This window comes from Pagrus major, chromosome 5 (assembly GCF_040436345.1).
Source record: "Pagrus major chromosome 5, Pma_NU_1.0".
NCBI classification, from domain to species: domain Eukaryota; kingdom Metazoa; phylum Chordata; class Actinopteri; order Spariformes; family Sparidae; genus Pagrus; species Pagrus major.
In genome coordinates, this window is record NC_133219.1 from 18,963,107 (window position 1) to 18,985,165 (window position 22,059).

General features: G+C 42.1%; 1 protein-coding gene across 1 annotated transcript in view; it reads right to left on the reverse strand.

The window, feature by feature from the left end:
• Positions 1-22,059, reverse strand: part of kank1a (KN motif and ankyrin repeat domains 1a) — a 57,607-nt gene that overhangs the window by 1,682 nt on the left and 33,866 nt on the right. Inside the window, exons 3-9 of the mRNA XM_073467244.1 lie at positions 9,969-12,623; positions 7,297-7,476; positions 3,951-4,059; positions 3,433-3,651; positions 2,730-2,817; positions 2,075-2,294; positions 911-1,053 (exon numbers count right to left, since the gene is read on the reverse strand). Coding sequence (XP_073323345.1) covers positions 911-1,053; positions 2,075-2,294; positions 2,730-2,817; positions 3,433-3,651; positions 3,951-4,059; positions 7,297-7,476; positions 9,969-12,623 — 3,614 coding nt within the window. The remainder of the gene's footprint in view (positions 1-910; positions 1,054-2,074; positions 2,295-2,729; positions 2,818-3,432; positions 3,652-3,950; positions 4,060-7,296; positions 7,477-9,968; positions 12,624-22,059) is intronic.

Below are 22,059 nucleotides of genomic sequence, written 5' to 3' on the forward strand. Positions count from 1 at the left end.
AGACACTACCACTGGAGCACGACTGAGACTGGATTTTTGCCGTCGATGCACACAAAAGAGATTTAAATAAAGGTTTATTGTTACTCAAATAATAACCATACAGAATGGATAACAAGATAATAATTTGTAGGCTAAGAAGTGTATGTGAAATCGAAAATGGGAATGTTCTAGAAAATGTTTGGTTCTGTGACATTAAATATTCCCACAAAGGATGTAAGTTTGTGGTGAGAGTAAAAATAAGAGATAAAAAGTATTAAATTAAGCACCCACATGTACCTGTACAAGAAGAATACACAGATTATTGTTTGGGATTATTGCAAGCATCCATAAAAACACGATGCTCTGTTTTGAGACTAAATCACAAATTATGGCTCTAGCAGTGGAAAGTGTCCCATGCACAGAGTTTAGACACTGATTTTGCCTCATTAAATTCATGTTTCATAGAAACTGGCAGGAAATCTTCTCCGCCATAGAAGTAAATTTAAAAAAACACATAAAACAAAATACAAATAGTTACCTTCCTTTACCACTTGGTGTCACCAAAGTACAATTTTTCCTTCCACTGACTAGAAGTATGACTTTAGGTGTTCTGCTAAAATGTGTTGCTGTTAGATTTTCAACTGAGACTCCTGTGCACAAACTGGTTTTGTGCGTCCATGATTTATTAATGAATTCCAGGAAAAATAAAATTAATTATAAATCTTTCAAATAATCACTGCAACGTCAGTCAGATGCGCTCCCACTTTGTGCCTCCTGCCATCTTTAACTTGCTTACTTTCTAAACAAAGAGTCCGTCCTTGATTTGTCACCACAACCTTCATTGCCCTGCTCATTGAAACCTTTATGTGTGGATGTGTGGTGTCTGTTGGTGCCCTGCCGCTGCCTTCTGACCCCTGACCTCCTCACTGACCTGGCTGGCTCGAGCGTTGACGTCGCCCTTGCTGAAGAGCTCCTCCACAATTCGCATTTCCTTGGGCGTCTCCACTGCGGCCAGCGCGGCCAGCATGATCGGTGTGTATCCCGCCTTGTTCTGCTGGTTCACGTTACACACATCTGAAACACACACACACACCCTGTTTAAAGCACTGCAGTAGCTTGAGGGACTATTTCTTCAATGTGGGTGGTCTTTCTAGTATGCGATGACTGTGATTGACTTGTCACCGCCGCTGCCTGTCAGTCAACGACACACTAATGTACAAGGACTTGTGTCATTTCTCCTCCTTGACGAAAGTCCTGGGACTGTGATTCATTGTCCGAACCTTAAAAGAACTCATCCTTTACACTTTCTGCCAGCGGCCCTTTCAGACCTGAAGCCTTTCACAGAGACAAGACATCAGAGCCCAGATGGGAGAGAGGCGGGTATGAGGGTGGCTGCCCTGCCACTGAGGGGAGGAGAGGTCTAAGGAACTGGGACGGTGTGAGGACAAAGATTACAATGGGGACAGGGGGGTGGATGTGCTGTCAGAGAGCACAAGGACACAAAAGGCCGAGGAGACAAAAGGCTTTTAGAGCAGCGAGTGGCCGGGACCTCATCACAGTCTATTGAGCCTTCAGAGATCACGGCGTGGCAGTGGTGGAGGTAAGTATTCAGATCCTTTACTTAAGAGTAAAAGTACTAATGCTACATGTGCATGTTACGTTTGAGAGTAAATTGCAACAATTTGCGACTCTGGATCACTCTGAATAGGTGAGGAGCTGCCAAAGACAGACGGAAGAAAAGGAAGATCAGAGGAAATCAATGTACTTAGGTGTCTTTAAGTACTTTCTGCAGTAACCTGATATCTTAAAGAGGAAGATAAGGATGAAAAGAAGCAGGAGGAGGAGGAAGAGGTGCGTGCTGAGCAGTGTGGAGAGTTCAGGGACAGAAAAGCTTTTGCTGCCTGATGAGGCGGCGAGGCGAGGAATTGAAAAGATGACCTCAGGATTTTGATGGATTAGAGAGGCTTTTTGAAACATTTCAGAAACACCAGAAAACATTTCAACCTAAACTGCATCCACATGAAGATGAACGAATGGCTTTTTATAATGAATTTTCTTTCATTCTAACTTTTTGCTAACTCCTGCCGACTCTCACCTGCATCCAGCAGCTTCTTCACCACCTGAAAGTTGGAGTGCGACACGCTGTAGTGCAGCGCCGTGTTGCCGTTGCCGTCGGCCATGTTGACGATGTGGCGCAGGACGGCCGGCGAGACACCCCCGAAGGCCCCCAGGTAGTCCTCCACCATGGCCGCCATCGCCGCCTTCTGGCTGGACACACGAAACCACTCGTGCTGCACCGTGTTCAGACAAGCTCTCTGAGGAGGCAGGACGGGGAACTCGTAAGTGATTAATTCACACAGTATTTGTGTAGTGTTAGCATACAAGTCCATGCCTCAGTGTATATAGCACACAGCAATATGCTGCTGAAAAATGTTGTCATTTTCCATCTTCTTCAAAGTATTTTAGGGTAACTTAAGGTACCTTAAGAAAGTATTTTGCATAACACAGAACATTAATTTAAAAAAATGTAGTGAGCTGGTTTACAGTAAAAATATTTAAACCCCAGCATTAACCAGTCAACATGTGGGAATTCATCATTTCTCAACATTTACTACAGGTGGTTGGTGACAACCAGTCTAATTCCATGAGATCTCTGTGTTATATGTTGTTAAATGTTGCCTCCTCAGCTTTATGTAGAATAAAACACAGCAGATTACAGGACTGAGCACAACGGCGTATGATAAACTCACCACGTCTTTACTGCTCACAGCCTTCGTGTCACTGAGGTGAGTTTTGAGAACGTTGCACGCAGCCAGCATCTTCTCACTTAGCTCATACCTGTGGAGAGATCTGAAGTTATTATCTTAAGATTACATTAACATTTCCATATTAAATAACATGTCAAATTATTATATTAAGTCCCCAATAGCTACTTACAGAAAAATAATACGTAACTGCAACTGGTTTTATCAACTTGTCATTTATTGAACATTATTATTCAGCTACTCCTCTACTGTGTCTGAGGCGAGACGGAAGACAAAATTCCAGCTCTGGTTGGATAATAAAGTTTTATTCTATTCCATTAACGGTCAGTAGTTTCCCTTTCACATACTCTTTTAGGATAACCACTGCTGCTGAGCTTCTAATCTTGCCAATTGATGTAGCATGGGTAGAAACTGCATGCAGGTTGAAAAAAATAAATGTTTTCTATACACGTTTTAATTTCCTGCAAGAATACACAGCAAGCCTAGCTCCTGCTGGCTCTCGTGCTCCAATAGAACATCACCCCTGGTGCATGAAGCTACATACATGTCTAAACCTGATGTGTTTGCAGTTCTTCTTAAAGACACTCTTATTTTAGGATGTGAATCTCTCTCATATGGCATTTAAACCCATTATTCACAGTCAATTTATTTCAATTTAAAAATGTCATCGTCATTTTCTTTAACCCACCTCTCTCTCATCTCCTGCTTCTCTGAACTTTCCTCCTCGTCCTTCTTATCCACATCCTCGGCTCCCTCGGGCTGGAACTCCTCCCTGGTGCTTTTCCCCTCCACGTTCTTATATCCCTCCTTTCCTCCGTACTCCTTCTCCTCATCCTCTTCCTCTTCGTCCGACCCAGAGGAGCTGCTGTCCTCTGAGCTGGAGTCGTCGCTTGACGTAGTCTCGTACCTGGGGTCACAAGGGGGCGACAAAAGCACAGGAACTTAAAGACGTGGGTGCAACATACTCAGGGTCCAGACCAACCAGTGGATGTTAACAAGGGCACTTAAAGAGCAGAGAACATCCTTGTAAATATAAAACATCACAACCTTTAACCTCACTTAGGACACTTACAAACATTAACACAAGACAAATCATCTTACAGGTGTCTTCAAATGCAAAGTAAAAGATAATCTACTAAAATATTCATGATCGTGATTAAATGCAAGTTCAAACACGAGAGCTTCTGAATACGTTTTCCGGCTCACCCTCCATTCACCCCAACGAACTGCAGGTTCTTCTTGGTGCCGTTGGAGTCGGGTCGGCCATCTTTCTTCTTCATGATGGATTTCAGGGTGCTCTGGCTGCACGGCTGCCCTGAAGGAGAGGAAAGTGAACGCAGCAGAATCACTTAGACGAGAAGATCGACAACCAAGTAAAAGTTTATCTGCAGTTTATGGATCATAAAAACAAGGCGGCCTTTAAGTTTATTTTAGTTTTAGATTTGTTAATTGCTTCTTTAATGCTCTTAATGACGAGGCATTTCAGGCATCTTCTGATTTAGTTCAATCCTGTACCTAAAACATAAAATATTTTGTTTTCATGCATTTTTTGATTGATTTTTACCATAATTCTGACAAAACCTTCCCTTACTCTCTTCTCATTATAAAAGGCTGATAACTAGCAGCAAAAGCATTTGGATTCTCACCACACTGTGAAAATACTCCCCTGCATGTCCTGAATTCAGAGCCACAAGCAGTGTTATCAGCAAAATGTTCTTAAATGATCAAAAATAAAAGTATTTATTACACAGTAAAATGTTCCCTGTCAGTATTTTTGCTTTTATATCTGTGTTTGTATTAATATTACTGCTGCATTAATGTGTATGTTGCATTTTACTGCTGTAGATAGTTGAGCTCATACTAACTACTTCACATACTGCTGGGTAGTTTAATCTACAGCAGTGGGTCATTTTCTGTAAGATCATCACATTTGTAGCATCCCTGTCCTGTGAGACCCACAACTCTCAGTTTTCAGCTTTGTGATGATGCACTTGACAACAAATGCAAGAGGATTTTTTAATAGTTTATTTAGCCGGGGAAGGAGGAGAATTTTCTCAACCCATGAAAGAACACTTCATCCTTCAGTTGATCCCAAACGTTCAAATATAACGTCACCAAACGTATTAATGTATTGTTGTGATGTGAATAACTGTAATCTGTAAAGTAACGTGTAGCTAAAGCTGTCAGGCACATGTAATGGAGTAAAAAGTACAACAGTGTAGATGTTTATTGCTGCATAAAATGGAAATACTCAGCAGAAATATGTTGAATCTTAGTTAAGGAAAAGTTAAAGCCTGACCGATAAATCTATCGGCACAATATTAACGACCGATATTGGCCTTTCCAAGATGCATTGGCATCAGAGTACATGTTGCCCAAATTGCACACAAATGAAAACTTTTTTTGGTTTTGATTTAATGGAGATTAACGTTTATTGTTAAACTGTAAAATACGCTACCTGAGAAAAAGTGTGCATATAGGCTGATATATCAAAATTTTTCACTTCATAATATCGGTATTGGCATCGGCCCAAAAAATCGTGTATCTGTCAGGCTCCAGTAAAAGGTATTTAGTTACATTCAACCACTGCTGATAAGGCCTGAATGATGCACTAAAGCTCTCTGGCATGATCATGAGCTTTGGCAGAGAGGAAAGCAGCCGTTAAGTGTCCGTCTCATGTTCTTTCCAAAGAAATCTGTCAGCAAGACGCTGGAAGTTTCTCCAAACCCTGAAGTATCTCAGTCATTTTAAATATAGGCCTCCAAAACCAAAATACCAGCCGAGAGCCAGAACACTCAGCACATCTGCCAAGACTTGCCCTGATGGAGGGGCCTCTTTCACTGCTGCAGGGGACAGCTGAGAGAGAGAGTGTGTGTGCGTGTGTGCGTGTGTGTGTGTGTGCGTGTGTGTGCGTGCGCTCATTTATCAACATGTATGCAGTTGCATATGTATACACTGACATGTGCACGCTCGGAAGCAACAGAGCCATTCAGCATGTTTCCTGTGTTTTGACAGGTGGGAGCGTTAGTGGTGATGACGATGTTTGAGTCCATGTTTTGCCTGTTGCCTGGTTTATATGAGGTATGTGTGAAACCCGTAAAAACAATGGCTTCTATTAGCAGCCATAATAAAAAATAACCATGAAATTCTGCTGCGATTTCGAACCCAACAGCAATATTATCACTTCACCACTGATGAAACTTATCAATTTTGTGTTTAAAGATTGCATTTTTAGCAAGCCAACTATAGCATTGTGTTCTGGTTAGATATCGCTCCCTTACTACAAAACCTCCAGGTCAGTCAGTGTTTAGCACTATATGGATCATCAGCACCAGGGATTTAAAAATCCAGCGGTGAGCAATTATACAATAAAGCAGCAGGACAATTATCATCAAGTGGCCAGAAAAACATCAGTTATCTGATCTTCATCCAACTGATCATGTTTTTAACTGCTGAGGACCAGACTGAAGGCAAAAATCCTCCCAGAGAGGTGAAGATAGAAACACAGGCCTTTTGAAATTTGATTGAGATTTGAAATCCTGCTGAATCAGATATCAAATAACAAATAAACACCTGTTCCTGGTCGACTGTAAATGTATTTTGCTTGCCGTGTTTGTCCATTCTGACTGTGATTAGGACAAAGTGGTGTTCAAATGTTGGTGTGGTTGCACCATTCAATTTTTTGTTGTTGTCTGTGGCTCAAATATATCTAATGGTCATTGACTTCCAGGAATTTGATGCAAAATATCAAATAAATTATTCCTTTATTTGGAAGACCTGTCCAATTACTTTCTGTCCTCCAAAGCTGAAGAACGACATCCTAATGATGCACTTCTAACTGTTCATCTCATGCTAACATTCAGCACGTTCACCCTGCAGTTTCATTTCAGATCTAATGTAAGGAAATCACACTATCCCAGCAATTTCGTTCAACTTACTGCCTTTCTAATTTAGGGTTCGGGTAGTTAATGTGGGACACGAGGTTCTACAAGTTCTACAGACTGACAGATAGCTTGTTGATTGGACAGTTTTGGCGAATATGCCAACTGCCAAAACTGTCAAATCAACAAGCCACCTGTGTACCTTTCTGATCCAACCCCGGTGACTGACATGCTACTGAAATATTTATGTTCTTTGGTGTCACAAGAGCTCGCAAAGAAATAACTGATTATCAGCATTATTAGACTGCAAATTGGCCACATCTGAATAATGACTAACATGTAGAGATAGGACGAAAAGGAGGCGTCTCGTACGGTAATGATTGGGTGCTTATTGGATCGCTGTCACACACTTTTTAATGGACTATATGAACTGACAAAATGCTCCTATTCAAGCTGCAACTCTTACTACACTGCTGATGTAAGAATAACAATCTAAACCTTGTTTAACTGAATTGACCCTGAAAAGCATCGGTCATGTTTCCTCATTCTTAACATACTGGTTGACTCCATCATGGAGGTTCAGAAAGGATCAGGCTGTGTGACACAACAAACAACAATATGTGTACTGGTGGTGTTTTTTTGTTTTGGCAGGTGTGCGAAGGCAACCGTACCATGTAGCGCTGTAGACATCTGCAGGTCCATACGGCTCTTCTGCTCCGCTGCAGTGATCTGCTGCTGTACGGGTGTGTTGGCAGGTTTATCTGCAGGAGTCAGGCCTGATGAAGTCTTTTCCATCTGTGACCGCTCCGTCCGAACAGACAGCGACTGGCTGCAGAGCTGCTGACTGCTCTCTGAAAAAGGAGGAGGTAGACCAAAGTCAGTGTCTAAGTGCACAGGTAGGGGAGAGGCAGGGCAGCTCGAATATGCAATTAACATTTCATGCTTTAATTTAAAAAGGTACCACGTGGAGTTTCTGTCCGAGAAAGGTGCTGTGCTGAAATGCTGGATGTTAGAATGAGCAGGACCCTGCACTGAGACGACTGACATGCATGTTACATCCACAGGGATGAGTAATTTTTCTATTCGAGGCCTTGAAAACCTGTTTTCTCAGAAGGGTTGTTACTGTGACTGACAGGACTTGACATTATCACAAAAGTTAATTTATGGTTATTTCACGTGTTCCAGATTTCTGTGTTTGTGTTCATGTTTCCTTCTTTTCTTACCGATTTGAACAGGGCCGTATTCAGTTGCAAAAAGTGATGTCATGCATTTCTATGCACCATTGACAGTTTAGCAAGAATCCAAATCTGATAATAGTTGTGGGTTTGTTTGAATGTTGTCCAGACCTTGTCAAACTATAAAACACAAATTCTCATGATCGTTAAAGGGCAAATGCACCAATTAAAGTGTGTTTACAGGTTCTGGGGAGTACTACTGCATATGCAAAAAAGTAATATAAAACCTTTTGTGGCTTTATAATACTGATAAAATGCCTCCAGTGATGTTACTCAGTGGCTGAGCTGCATTGTGGGTAATGTAGGCACTGGGTTTTGAAAAGCAGTCCACTGTCCTAGCACTGTACTCTTATAATACATGATGGACATGATGGACAGTTTAAAAACAAATTAAAATACATCAAACCATCACTTTTTTTTATTCCATACATTCTTCTTCTGTTGATTTTTTCCCATCAAGATCCATACATTTTTACCTGAGAAATTAATAAATAATTGTTGAAAAACGCAATGTGAAAGAAAAAATTCCTGGATCTGTCCCTTTACTGGATCTACACCAAGAGTTAATGGGGTCTATTCTGGGCTGAGACCCATCCTCCATCAAAGTTTCGTACAAATCCATTCAGTTGTTTTTACGTAATCCTGAAAAACAACACAACAAAACACCTCCAGGCAGTAATAAAATGACAATAAAATGAAAATACATCCACCTTCACCTGGAGAAACCTTATTTGACACTGAAATTCAACTTCACCCACTGCTATCAAGGTCTTAACAGACACTTTTTAGTAGATGTTCCTACTTACTTCATACTGACATCAGTTACGTGAACAGGAACTACATCTGGCGAGTAACTCGACATTCCAAAAGAGGCCAGCAACTGACCAGAAACAAGCTTGCACACAACCCAGACAATCACCCTGCATTCATGTGCCAGCCAGCATGAATGCATGTTATGTAACTCAGAAGGAGCCATGAATCAGCATCCACAGTGAGGTGTTAGTGAAGGCAGGGCGGCCCGCAAAAAACAACAAGTGGCCGATTGGTGCGACGAAATGAGCTCATTGTTGGTTCATGTCCAAAGCCCCCGCCGCATTTTTCAGGGTCAGAGATAACTTTGGCCTGTCCGATCCTATCAGGATTCTCTTTAAACAGTGTGTGAATGGTCCACACACACACACACGCACACCAGACTAGATCCTCTAAGTACAACTGAAACTGCTGGCATTCAGTCCTCAACTACATCTTACTTTGTCACTACATTATCTCTATATCGTCACTACAGCAGTTTTATTATCCACTGACTAGCTCTGCTAAACTGCAGTGAATTTATTCTACATTTCACAAAATGCCTGACAAATTAAAAGAAAAGTTTAAGGTGTCATCTTTCAAATTCAAACACATTAAATACCTATAATAGTGAGAAAAAACTGCTGGATTTTATGGAACAAAACATTCAAATTTACATCTCTTAATGTATATCTTGTACCATAATTCCTGCTGAATGTTGTTCCTCCACTCCACTGTAAATGTCAGTTTCCCCCCCCCAGTAATTGAAATAAATGAACTTAATTCCTAATCCAATGGGTCGTCATCTCCATTTTGTAAATTGTAAGCAATGCAGAGAGACTCTACAGGGAAACATTAAGAGCTGCAACTCTTAAAACTCTAAAGAGGTACTTCTGGTAAGAGGGTAATTTGAGTATTTGAGCTGGTCCAAGAGAGAATGTGCACGGAAATGTAACAACACCAAAACATTTGATTTATAAGTACTCTTCTTTTAAAAAATGTTCAATTGTGTAACAAGAGACTAGCTTAATCTATTGTGCAACAATGGAAGAGACAAAAGAAAATAAATCTCTACAATGCCGCCTTCGGCACTAAATACATGACTGCCTTCTATTTTGCTTGAGGAAGGCGGTGTGTGTGTGTGTGTGTGTGTGTGTGTGTGTGTGTGTGTGTCTGCCCTTGATACTATGCTTTGATCACCTCTGATTACACTTTGATTACCTGGGATGACTTTCAGCCAATAATCATAAGTACCAATTATGGTTTTTTCAACACTTGTGAGCATGTGGAGTCATTAGCATCCTCAGTAAAACTCTCACCTTTGTTTAGGCTCACAGACTCTGACTGCAGCTTGAGGATGTCCTCAGCGCTTCCGTACTTCATGACCGAGTTGATGGACGACAGCGTGCTGACCAGCTGACTATTGATGGATCCAAACTGAGACTGGGGCTGACCAAAAGCATCTGCAAGCTCGCTATAGTTCTCTGCTAGCAGCATTTGTTGCTCCTGCAGCAGCTTTTGCACCCTCTCGATGTAATGGTCCAGTCCGGCACCCCCCTGGGCCTGAGCTTGCAGTGGTGCAGCCTCAGTCTCAACTTCCACAGTCTCTTTGCTGCTGCTTGTGACAGATTCAGTTGGCTGGGACGGGCCGCATGCTATGTTCCTGGTTTTAAGGCCTACCAGGAAGTTCTCATGGATGCTAACTGGTCCCACCCCACATTCTTTGGTTTTAGTAGAGCTTGATTTGCCAAGGAATGACTCCACATCTGTGGTGGTTCCAACAGCAATTGAACGCGTCTTTGCTGTTGAGTGATCTTTGACAAGTCCTTCCCCAGCAGCGACCGTCCTTGTTTCAGTAACAGCCGTGTTGGTTTGCTTATCACAAGTGACCAACATCATATCAGTGAAAGAGTCAGTCAGGACAGCTGTTTTTGTGTTGGTGGATTTGCTAGCAACCTTTATCTCAGTATTGGTCTGCTGAGTTGCCGACTCAGGAACAGCCATGACACCAGAGTCCACTTTGCTGACAAAATCTGGGTCAGTTCCTTGTGACACCAGCATCTTGATTGGACTAACGATCACATCCACTGAACAATCTCCGCAGCCAACTGATCTAGACTCTTTGCTCAACTCCGTCATGGGTTTGCAGAGAGCCAAGCTGTCTACTGATTCCTCTGTGTTAACTCCCACTTCACAAACATTCAGCTCCATGCCTACCTGCTGGTGGCACATCTCCACCCGTCTCCCTACACACTGGTCTTTTACCTCCACACGCTCATGCACCACCCACCGGTCCATAGGGATCTCTGGGCCTGTGGCAACACTCTGCACACTGGGTTGGCAGGATACTCCTATAGTGTGGCTTTGTAGAGTTTTAGCTGTGTTAGCATGGCTGAATTCCAGGTGGTCACCCACTCCCTGGTTGCGCATCTGGACTTTGGCCTCCACACAGGCGTTGTACATCTCAGGCCTGGCCATCGAACCTTTGTCCGCTTTTTTCTTGTTTGACCCACCGGCCGCTTGGAGCTCCAGTTTAAGCTTTCCCATTTCTATTTCGTGAGTACTTTCTTTTAGCTGCACCTCCAAGCGGTAGATCTTCTCCTTCAGTGACTCGATGGTCTGTTGCTGGAGCTCAATCTCTTTCTCAGCTTCAGTGGTCATGCCCAGCATGGCCTCGGTCACACCAACCGCAGCGCTGCGCATTTCCTGCCGCCCCGTCCATACTCCCACATCCCGGAAACAATGTTCAGTTGTCAACTTCCTCTGAGTGACAGGAAGGTTGTTCATGTTTTCATCAGTAACTATGCCTATGGACTTTTGGTGGGCCTGGTTATGTGTGACCTTACGAGGCTGAGCTTCACTTGCATTATTGTCCAGGGTCGTCTTCTCCAGAGCTTGGACCTCAGCAGCTAGACGTCTGAACTCCTCCAGCCGCTGAGCATTCTGTTCCTGGGCTTCGGGCTCCATAATGTGCAGCTCAGTGTCCTTTTGGATGGGGCCTGGGTTCTCCATTTGGTCAGCGCTGCCTACACTGTAGGAGCGCTTGCGGAAGCCACCAGGCCCTTGATTTTTGGACTGAGCAGCCAACTGTCTTTTCTCTTCCTGAAGAACAGCAATCTTAACCTGTAAGATAGGAATGGTTTTCACCTGCTCCTCTAGCTCTTTCAGCCTTTTGAGAGCCACAACCATCTGCTCCCGAATTTGGTGAAGGTGTAACGGGCTGACATTTGTCACAGGTGTGGCCATACCAGAGCTCATGGGGCTGTGGCGGATGGAACTGCCCATCGATGGCGGGTAGTAGGGGTTATACTCTCCATTGGGGAGGTGACCGTTGATAAGGAGAGGCTGATGGGTGCTGGGAGAGATCTGGCTTGCAGCCACGGAGCCTGAGTAAGAGGACAAAGAGCTAGTGGAGCCCATGCCGCCAAAGCTGGCGAGACGGCGGCGGGGCATCGGAGGCTCGCTGTGTGGCTGCATGAGCAGACGCTCCTGTTCCAGCCGAAGACGCGTCTCCATCAGGGTCCTCTCCACTTGGGGGTTGTGACGAGGGGCAAACCTTGGCGAAGGAGGTGGCAGGAGCTGTTTCTGCTCTGTGATGTTCAAGTAGGATTGTTGCAGGGGGACTTCACCGGTTGCTCTGGAGAGGGTTGGGGTCAGCGGTGCAGAGACCTGGGGCCTGGAGTTGAAGAAGACTGGGGACTGCTTGTCGTCGCTGTTGGAGGAGGACAGGGAGTCTGTGGAGGTCCATTCAGCCTGAGTGCTGCCCCCGCCAGTGCTGCCCCGAGGCACGGACAAGGGTTTGGCCACTTTAGGCTTCCTCTGGATACTCAGCTTCTTAATAGTGTTGCCCCGCTCGATGTCATCGACATATTTGAGGAAGTCCAGGTCTAGCTGATAACCATAGGGCGTTTCAACATAGTAGGGAGCCACAGAGTCCTTCTCGTCTTCTGTGCTTGGGCATCTTTGTCCTTTTTCTGAAATAGAGACCACAAGAACATAATATTAGTTAAGAGTTCTGATTTTAGTTTTGTTAATACCAAAAAATGTGCAACATAATGCTTTTTCGTGGCATGTCCGTAACTGTAAAAAAACAGAGGATGTATTTTTTTGTCTAAAGTGACCCTTTTGGAGCCTCTCAAACAGCCTGAGTGTCAGTTAAGGTGTTGAGTGTTTCCTCGGCCACTGACAATCAGCATAATTTGACAGCACAAGTACAAACATGTCTCAAGTTTCCCACCTCTCTGCTGGAAAAGAGTGAGTGAGTGATAATCATTTTGGCAAGGGGTGGTTTAAGTCAGCCCAAAACTATGTGAGTTCCGAGATGAACTATGCGAAGCCAACACAAAAAACAAGTGGCATGGTAAAGAATAAAAACAAATGTTTGTTATTTAGCCTGGTGAGATTTTTGGAAATCAAAATGTACAAGTGAGACAGATATCTTGAGAGATATCTTTATCTTGAGACAGATAAATAGGCTGCTGTTTACAAAGCTTGGATAAGAGAAGAGCCAAATGGGTCACTGACTCAGAAAAACAGACAATGTCAATATTTTCTAGTCCAAAATCCATCCCTCATGTCAACGTTGAGTTTTTACAGACACAAATGAACCATAAACTATCAAATTTTGTGCAGATAGCTGATGACAGAAATAAAAAAACAAGCTACAATAAATTTGTTAAGTTTAGACACTTTGTACAAATCAATCAAAGCTGCTTAAATTAAAGTCCAAACTCCACACATCCAGTTGAAAATGGGTCTTTAGAGCTATTCAGCTTTCGAGGCCATTAGGACTCCACTACAGTCACACTGTGTCGGCTAAATACAGCGTCTTGTTCTTGGTATGCCTGGAACTCTCGCCGACTAAAGCAAACACAGGCTTGAAATAAACAGCCCTGCTCTTCCTTTCCAGTCCACCCAGCTCCGGCAACGTCTCCCGTCAATCCTTTCCATTCAGCTCAAACAGAGGAGGGAATTACAAGGCTAAGCCTGCTGCTAAAACCTCACCACCTTGTCGTTCAAGCTTCACTCACCTCACACCAACAGCACTCTCTCCATATTTCACTTTTTCCTCTTCACTCCTTCTCCCTGCTGGCTGTTTCAGAGGACAGGATAACTGTACTGAGATCAGGCTGTTTGAGCTACAGGACTGCTGTTTCTCTTCACTCTGTGCACTCTTTCTCAATCCTCTCTCCATAGGGGGAAAAAAAGTTCCACTATTGGTGTAAACTAAGCACAGCACTGCTCTGGCGCACTATTGGACAGCTGCTTCGTCCAATCCTGTGAGGCTCTGAGCCCAGCTCTTCCCTACCCAAATAAGAGTCCTGTTATTCATTGGAGGGGAGGTGAACTCCTGACAATAACAGCCTGCTGTTGAGACGAATAGCTTAGCTACTGTTCATGTCAAACTTTTCTAGTCTGGTTTATACTTTGGTGAAACTTTGCAGCAGAAGCTATTTCCAAATACAGTGTTATTTACAAGTCAATGCAGACTTTCCTTGTATTAAGGACAGTTCATGTGGCATTGATACAGCTGACCATTAGTTTTTAGCAGTAATCTTAAATTGTATCTGAGGACATGCTGAAACTTGCCATTTTTATCATTTAATCAATGGCTCCATTGATTTTTTTTGTTGTAAAGGCCATTAAAAGGTCAGAGAATAGTATAATATATATTTTTTTTTTAAAAAAAGGGTGCGACAATTTCCAGAGCACTTAGTGACGTCTTCAAACTGTGCGTTTTGTCCAACCATCTCTTCAAAACCCAAAAGGTATCGATTTCCTTAAATTAATTAATTAATTAATTAATTAAGTAAAATAAGTTTAAAAAAAAGCAGCAAATCAAATGCATTTGAAAAGTTTGTTCCCTTTGTTTTTAGAAAGTAAACTTAAATTTTGCATCATGCATTTCACCAAGCGTACCTTTTAGACAAAGCCCGGGTTGTGTTTTCTTATGCACTGCCCTCAAATAAGCACATCCTGTTTTTATTGTCTGGTATAAATAATCTCGGTGAGGCAGCACAGTCACGGTCTTGTGCTGTCTGGTTTTGACGACTCTCGCTGGCACGAGTTACTGTGAGCTGACCAACCATGTCACACACACACACATACACACACACACACGCACACAGACACACACTGTCACACACAGGAGTGACAGGCTGCCCTCTGGTACTGCAGAGACCCCGAACAGCTGAGCGATGACCTCATCAACACGAGACAACTGAAGGGGTCACGCTCCAGCGACAGGGAGCCAACAGTGACACTGAGTGCCCGGGAGTCTGCTCCAGTTATCAGCAGCTGTTACATTGTCAATTTGACAGGGATTACACAACAGTTAGCCAGCGAGCAGTGAGAGGCAGCACACTAAAGAACAGCTCTTTTCACTGCTCTTAAAATGTGGTTATCATTTGTTGCTGAATATGAGATGCAGTATTTTCTTCTTCTGCAATCACCCCTCCTAAAACTGTTTGCACAACCAGTGATTGGAGAGGTTTCAGGGTATCACTTCATCTACAAAAAATGTGCCAAACAAGTTCCCTCAAATTGAGCTCCACCAACATGACTAAACACTGCGAGTATTTAAGGAACTTTCAAGGGACCTCCGCCTCGCCTTAGTTTATTAAGCTGTAACTTCAAAATGTCCTTCATAAATTCTCTCAGTTAAGCTTCAAAACACCACTCCTCTCTCACACAACCAAGGGCGTTAATGAATTGAAGAGATGAGCTGTGCTCTTGGGGTGCAATAATATACTATACTTTTTAGCACAACACCTCCTGAAACAAATATGTGACAACATGCAACACAGATGAAAAACGCATCACACATTTTGGTCACCAGCTTTCGTTTTCTACACATTTAATCTCAGGATATTGGGATAAAACAAGCAACATGACACCCTATGTAGCATCTCTGACGCCTCGTGTAGTACTAAAGTAGTAATGACTGTAGTCTTTTGCATTTCGCACTGTAAGAAATTATTTTTGGAATAGCAGTACCACCAACTGGAAATCCATTTTGCATATTTTATGCCAAATGGGGCATTCAGACCAAACGCGAGAAGAATTATTTGCAAGTCTAGATCACATGCAAAGTCAATGAAAAGACGCTGTGTTGTGACAGCCTATCACATTGATATCATTACGTTTCTGATGTGCAGACAATCACGAACAGGAACGGAGGGGAGGATAATCGTGGCCGTTGATGAGTTTATCTCTAAGTGTGCCAACTGTGTCATTATAACCAAACTGAAATCAATGTCACACAAAACACAAATCTACATAAACAGTTACCTTTTTTGGTCCACAAGATTCAAGGAAATTGACCAACAGAGGCTTTTTAAAACCTAAAACGTTATGCAAGTGCCAAGTCAACAACTTAAAAATAGCATTGAGAGCTTGGCACACAGCTTCCCAACTGTGCCCTGCTTTCCTCAGCTGGGATATCAACATATTTCAGCCCAATTATCCAACATTAGCTGTAGATTCAGTCCAACAACATATTCTGCTCTGAAGTGATCACAGAGAAAATGTTGCTGTTAAAAGTTCTCACTCAAATGTTTCCAGGAGCTACTTGCTAGATGATTTCCAGGCCAGAGGCTCTAACAGAAACCATGTGCTGACTGAACACAGTTGTTCTTTAAATTAACCCGAATACACTGATATCCAGAAGAGCCACAGTCTAATTACTCACACTTCACTTTGTAGCTAAATTCACCGACATACACTGATGTGACACCAGTGGGTCACACATGTTTTAGCCATTTCCAGTTTAACTGACATGTGCTCTGCATAAAAACCCTTTAAATGCATCCAAGTTTTGGGGCTTCTCGACCTCTCAGTGCTTGAGAAATAAAGATGTTTTGTTTGCTTTTTGTACATTTTCTGGCACCATTATTAATCAATCTGCTGCTTCTGAAATCTTTTCAGTGACTTTCAGTCCATGACCTCGCTCCCTGTGTTTGCTCTTAAAATATTGTGCTGAAGGCCACCTCAGGCCTTGATGTTAATCTGTGAGGGAAAATATACAAGCAGGGCTTGGCTTATTTTACACTGGCTCTGTAAAAGTTTAAACATAGAGCTGACAAAAGCCATTTAACATTCACAGTGTCCTCAGAGACAGAATAAATTAGGCTATGGGTCTAAATCTGTCTGCCAGTTGTTTGTTATTCAACGGGCGCAAGAGAAATCCGTTGGTGTGAAATCACTGGTTTAAAACTTAATCATGGCACAATTATCATTATCACAGCTTATAATGTACTGATGGCCATCGTCATTTAGTGTAATAAGGTGAAATAAGAATTATTTCAATTGTAGATTTCTTTTAATTCTTTATTTTTTAATTCACATTCTGTTGTTGATTTTATCAGTTTAAAAATTTTTTTCAGCTAAAATTCTCACATAATGCACCTTAAAATGATGTATTATTAATTAATTATTCTACTCTACCAGCACTTTGAGAAAGCCATATTTCAAATGTGCATAAGTAAGTAACTGTACTATAGTTAATCTGCTGTGTTTTTTAAATCATGCATCTTATAAGTCAAACTATCCCTGTAAACTTGAATAAAATGAGTGGAGAAAGGTAAACAGATGCCTCCATACAGAACACAAGCAGTCCGTGTGGGAAATAAGCACAAAATTGATGTGAGTCGTATCTTATGACCTTCACAGTCACAGAGATCAACCAAGGTGAACACATGTGGGACATTTTGGATCAACTCTCCACCACCAGTTGATGATGAGGAAATATCTCTTAGAGGGAGGGTGATGAAGCCATTGTGGAGGCTTGTGGTGGCCCAACAACTTAGTGAAAGACTTTCTGGTCACATGCTGCTTTTTGCCTCATTTTCCTTTCATTTTGACAGAAAACTTATCACAACAGTAAATAGTGAGAGACTGCACCTCTGATCAGCGATCGTCAACAGATGTTACCTCACATGAACAAATGGTAGAGTTGTACTGGTCTCATACACACAGCTGCAGAGTGGAATAATACAGTGCAGTACTCATACTCTGTGCATTATACTGAGTGAGAGCAAAGCATGATGCAAGTGCCTGGGTGGAGGGGACTCTAGTGGTCCGACACACACACAAACACACACACACATGCAGTGCCTGGTATTTCCTGGCTCTTCCTGTGAGCTCTATACGCCTAATTACTCATAAGAAAAGTAGAGCAAACGTTTGATCAACACCTCATACTGCTGCAGCTCAACACCAGGAACAGCGAGACACATCCGTTCACATAAAAACCAGGAAACAAAACAAAAAAAACAATAAGTACATTAAAGCTGCACATTCCTGCCCTTTTCAAATTGAACACAGGCAGGACAGACGGAGCAGAGCCCCTGACTGTGATCTATTAGCCTCTTCTAGAGACTCACAGGGCCATGCCAGACTCTGCTGCCAAATTCAACAACTTAACTCTGTACATGATGATGCAGACTGGAGGAAATGTTTGGGCTTCCTCTGCAAACATTGAGGCAGTTCGAAAAACTTTGCCCATCTGGGCCTTTTCTCATAGATGGTCAAGCAAAACAATCAGGCATGTGAGTGTTCAGGCTGGGAAAAAAATAATAATACCACGATTAAAGAAACCACACAACACTAAAGAAAAGGTGAAGATTATACACTAGATGTTCCACACACTATGTGACTATTCTTTCAGTTTCACAGGATGTTTTGGGGTTGTTTTAGTCATTTTGAAATGAATGTGATTAACAGCAAGATGAGGTGTGTCTGTCATTTGGTTTCATTAACACCTGTACTGTTTTTTAAGAGTGGCAGTCCCTCAACTTCAAAACTAGATGTTGCTTCAGGGAAGACAGCTCATCCATAAAATAATTGTTTAAATAGAAAAACAACCAGTCGGAGGGGAAGGAAGGACAACAGAACTCTTCACATATCAAAGAAGTAGTTAAGGACAAACTTTGCTGAGAGGTAGACGACCTTTACAGAGCACTGCCACAGACGGACACGCAATTCTCCTTAATTTGTGCAAAATTAAATGCCTTCACTTTACATGCCAATATGCATTTTTAATGACCAATCCTACAGTTTTGCCTTGGATTGTTTTTGAAGGAGACTTGCATTTCATATTTAAAAAAAAACAAACTATATTCCACCCATCAAGATGGAATACATTAATTAAGAAACGTTGAGTTTTGGACTGCTGGTTTGGACCAAAGAAGCAATTTGAGGATTAATCAATTAATCATAAAAAAAAATAATAGATAATAAAAATAATCATTATAAAAAAAGGTATAATGTTACCACGTTCATCAATTTGGATTAGCATTTTAGCACGTTAAACAGCTAAAAATATCCAGTTTCCCAAACAATTCAAAATCAAAACACAAAATAAGTAACTCTTGTAGCTAATTAACACATTAAATCTCATTTGTTTAATCTGTACAAAAACCAAAAGACTCCAGAGAAAGGCAAGCAGTTCTCCCCATTTCCAATCTTTATGCTAAGCTAAGCTGAGCGAATCGATTGTTTCATGCAAACATCATACAAGCTGTTGGTCTTTTGTTCCTCCAATTTCATGGCAAATAAATCAGCCTCCATCTTAAGAACGGCTGCCATTGTTTGTTTGCAGAGTGTATGCAAAACCAAAATCAAAATATTTTTTAATTAACGTTTATCAGACAGACAGTCTGGTCGGTGTGCTCTTCTATCAAGTAATAAAATGTTTTATGTAGTGCACAATGTTGGATTTAATTTGCCTCACTACATTACATCTCTTGCTCCGACTGTACTGTACATGTATTTATTCATCATTGACGCTGAAATAAGACACTGTTCAGCTCTACTGGCTGCAGAAGGCACCTTTCAAATCCTGACAATGAATGGATTAATGCACACTGAGATACAGTCCACATCCATTCATCAAATGCTGTTGTGTAAAGACACCAAGTGTCCGGAGCCATCTGGAGCAGTGAATAAAACAATTATCCTGTTTAGTTTACAAAGTCACAGCACCCTGCCCCTTTGGCACAAGTTATTATAAGCTCACACGAACACACAAACAACAATAGGAAAGTGACTAATGGGGCACAGTAAGAAAACAGTACCACAGGGCATTTCAAGTGGCAGCTGGGTCTGAAACAAAACCACTTCGGCGGGTTTGAATGAGCTGCCGGGGGGTTCGACCCATCGGCCCAACTCTGACCGCTGCTCACTGGGTTTTCTGTCCACAACAGACTGGTGGCATTCAAGTCAGGCCAAAGCCATCATGGTCTCCTCTGAGCCATGACTCAGCCGCTGAGTGGCATTTATTTCAGACAAACCAGGGCTTCACTGCACGAGCCAGGAAGGTTTTGGTGCTGTGGTATTTCTCTTTAAATGTTGATTCAGCAGCAAGATCGTCATCATCTGTAATCGTCTCGCCAAAATCTCACATTATGAGGGATATCAGCATAATGATCACCGATACTTATGATGCATCAGTGATCTTTAAATCAGTTCGCCTCTGACTATGTCTACTTAAAGTAAAGTATTGAGGACCATATTCAGCAACAATTTCAGGAATATTATTCTATAGCACAAGTCGTGCAGCTGACTGTAGTGAATATTACTCAACTTAAATCGGGACCAGCTGAGGTTTATTTGAAATATGTTCTCAATGCTTTGTTGCTCAATACACTGAGGCGTTCCACATCCCACATTTGGAAGTTATTTCATCTGATCCGATTGCACAAACTGGAAGGAAACTGTATCGTTTTGTATGGAGGCTCAAACCACCTATAATCATGTGTGTAACCAAAAAAAAGAGCTTCTCCCCCTCTCCTCCTCCTCCTCCTGTCCCCTGACATTAACACAATGGTTCTGTCTTTGCATGTTCGTTCATAGCATGTACACTGTTAACAGAGCAGAAATATTATTGTTCAAAAGCAGGACACAAATCACCTAATCTCACCTGCTCTTCTTGTTTATATCTTATTAAAGCAATGTTCCTTTTCTTCGCTGAAAATTGAGTGACAGACGAACATCTTGCATTCTGGATGTGGGGACTCAAACACGTTACCTGTTTCGCTTCAATCGGTGAAAAGTCCCTTTAAAAAAAGTGGATACTGCAAACAAAATGGAAACTTCACAACTGCTCATATTTCCACTTTTATGGCCAACAACACATATACACAGAAATCAGTATCTGTTTAGCTATTCCTCATGATACTAGCCAACCACCTGATCAACAACTTTGAGGGAATATTGCTCATTTTGGAGCACTTGTTTCCACACTGGAGAACTATAGGTTAAGTTTCGCTGTCTTCTTGAAATTATTTCGGTGCAGCAGGTGACCACATTGGCATGTTAACTGCCAACACTGTGGAGAAGCTATTTTTACAGTTTGCAGAGGGAGGAGGTTAGCAGTGTGAGCGTAGCATTCCTCAGCATTTTTTACATTCTGTAGAAGTAGACAATAAAAGCACTCTCACTTTGAAGTGAATCCACTAGATCTACATACTAAAAAAATAAAATAAGGTATGATCTCCCAGAGTCATATAGCTGTGGCAGAGAGACGCTGAAGACAGCGTGCGAGCGTCCTGAAAGCATCTGCACAGCATGCTGTGCATTCCTGGGGGGATTTGGAAGTAAGAAGCTTCACTCTCTCCTGTTAGTCTGGTCAGGAATGTGAGCCGTCTGCAGGTGTGTGTTCAGCTCTACGCCTTGGCTGACAGCGTTTATTTCACACTGAAGCGTGGAAATCTTCTCTACATGTGCGCTGTGTGAACGCACACAAACCTCAGTGTGTTTCAGAAGCATCAGAGATGCAGAAATAACTCACAGAGGAGCGAATTAGTGTGTGCAAAGTGATTTTTTTAATGTCCACTGTAAGCCAATGTTTAACATTCCCGCAAGTATGTGGGACGTCCATGAATAGAATATGTAAACAAATACACACAGCTAAAAGATAAAACATGCTTAAGAGATTTTTTGTTGTTTACTGACATATTAAGTGTGGCCTCATATATCATACCAGTCTTCTTTTTACAAAATTTTAATCAGAATTAATAATACCAATCAAAGCAACATTATGCAACGGAGTTTCCTGAAAGCATCCTGTAGCTACTGGCTCCTGCTAGCAAACTGTGCTCGCAGCACCACCAGGAGTGTTGGTGTTCACAAAGTTGTGTCAGCAGTTTTCAACTTGCTAGTTTTTGGTCGTAAGCCAAGTTGCCCATTTTAATACAGGTTTAACTGGTAGCAGGTTACGTTAGCTTGTTGTGCTGCTACTGTTCTGAATTATGTGGTCTCGTTGAGCAAATTTTCAATGCTGCATGGCAAAAAAATTGCCTCAGCATGCATGTCAACATCAAGGCAACATTGTTATGACGTGCTGAGTTTTGTTTGTAGTTGGCACATAAGTTTTATTACATCTGACACATTGTTACAGAAAGCTGGGAT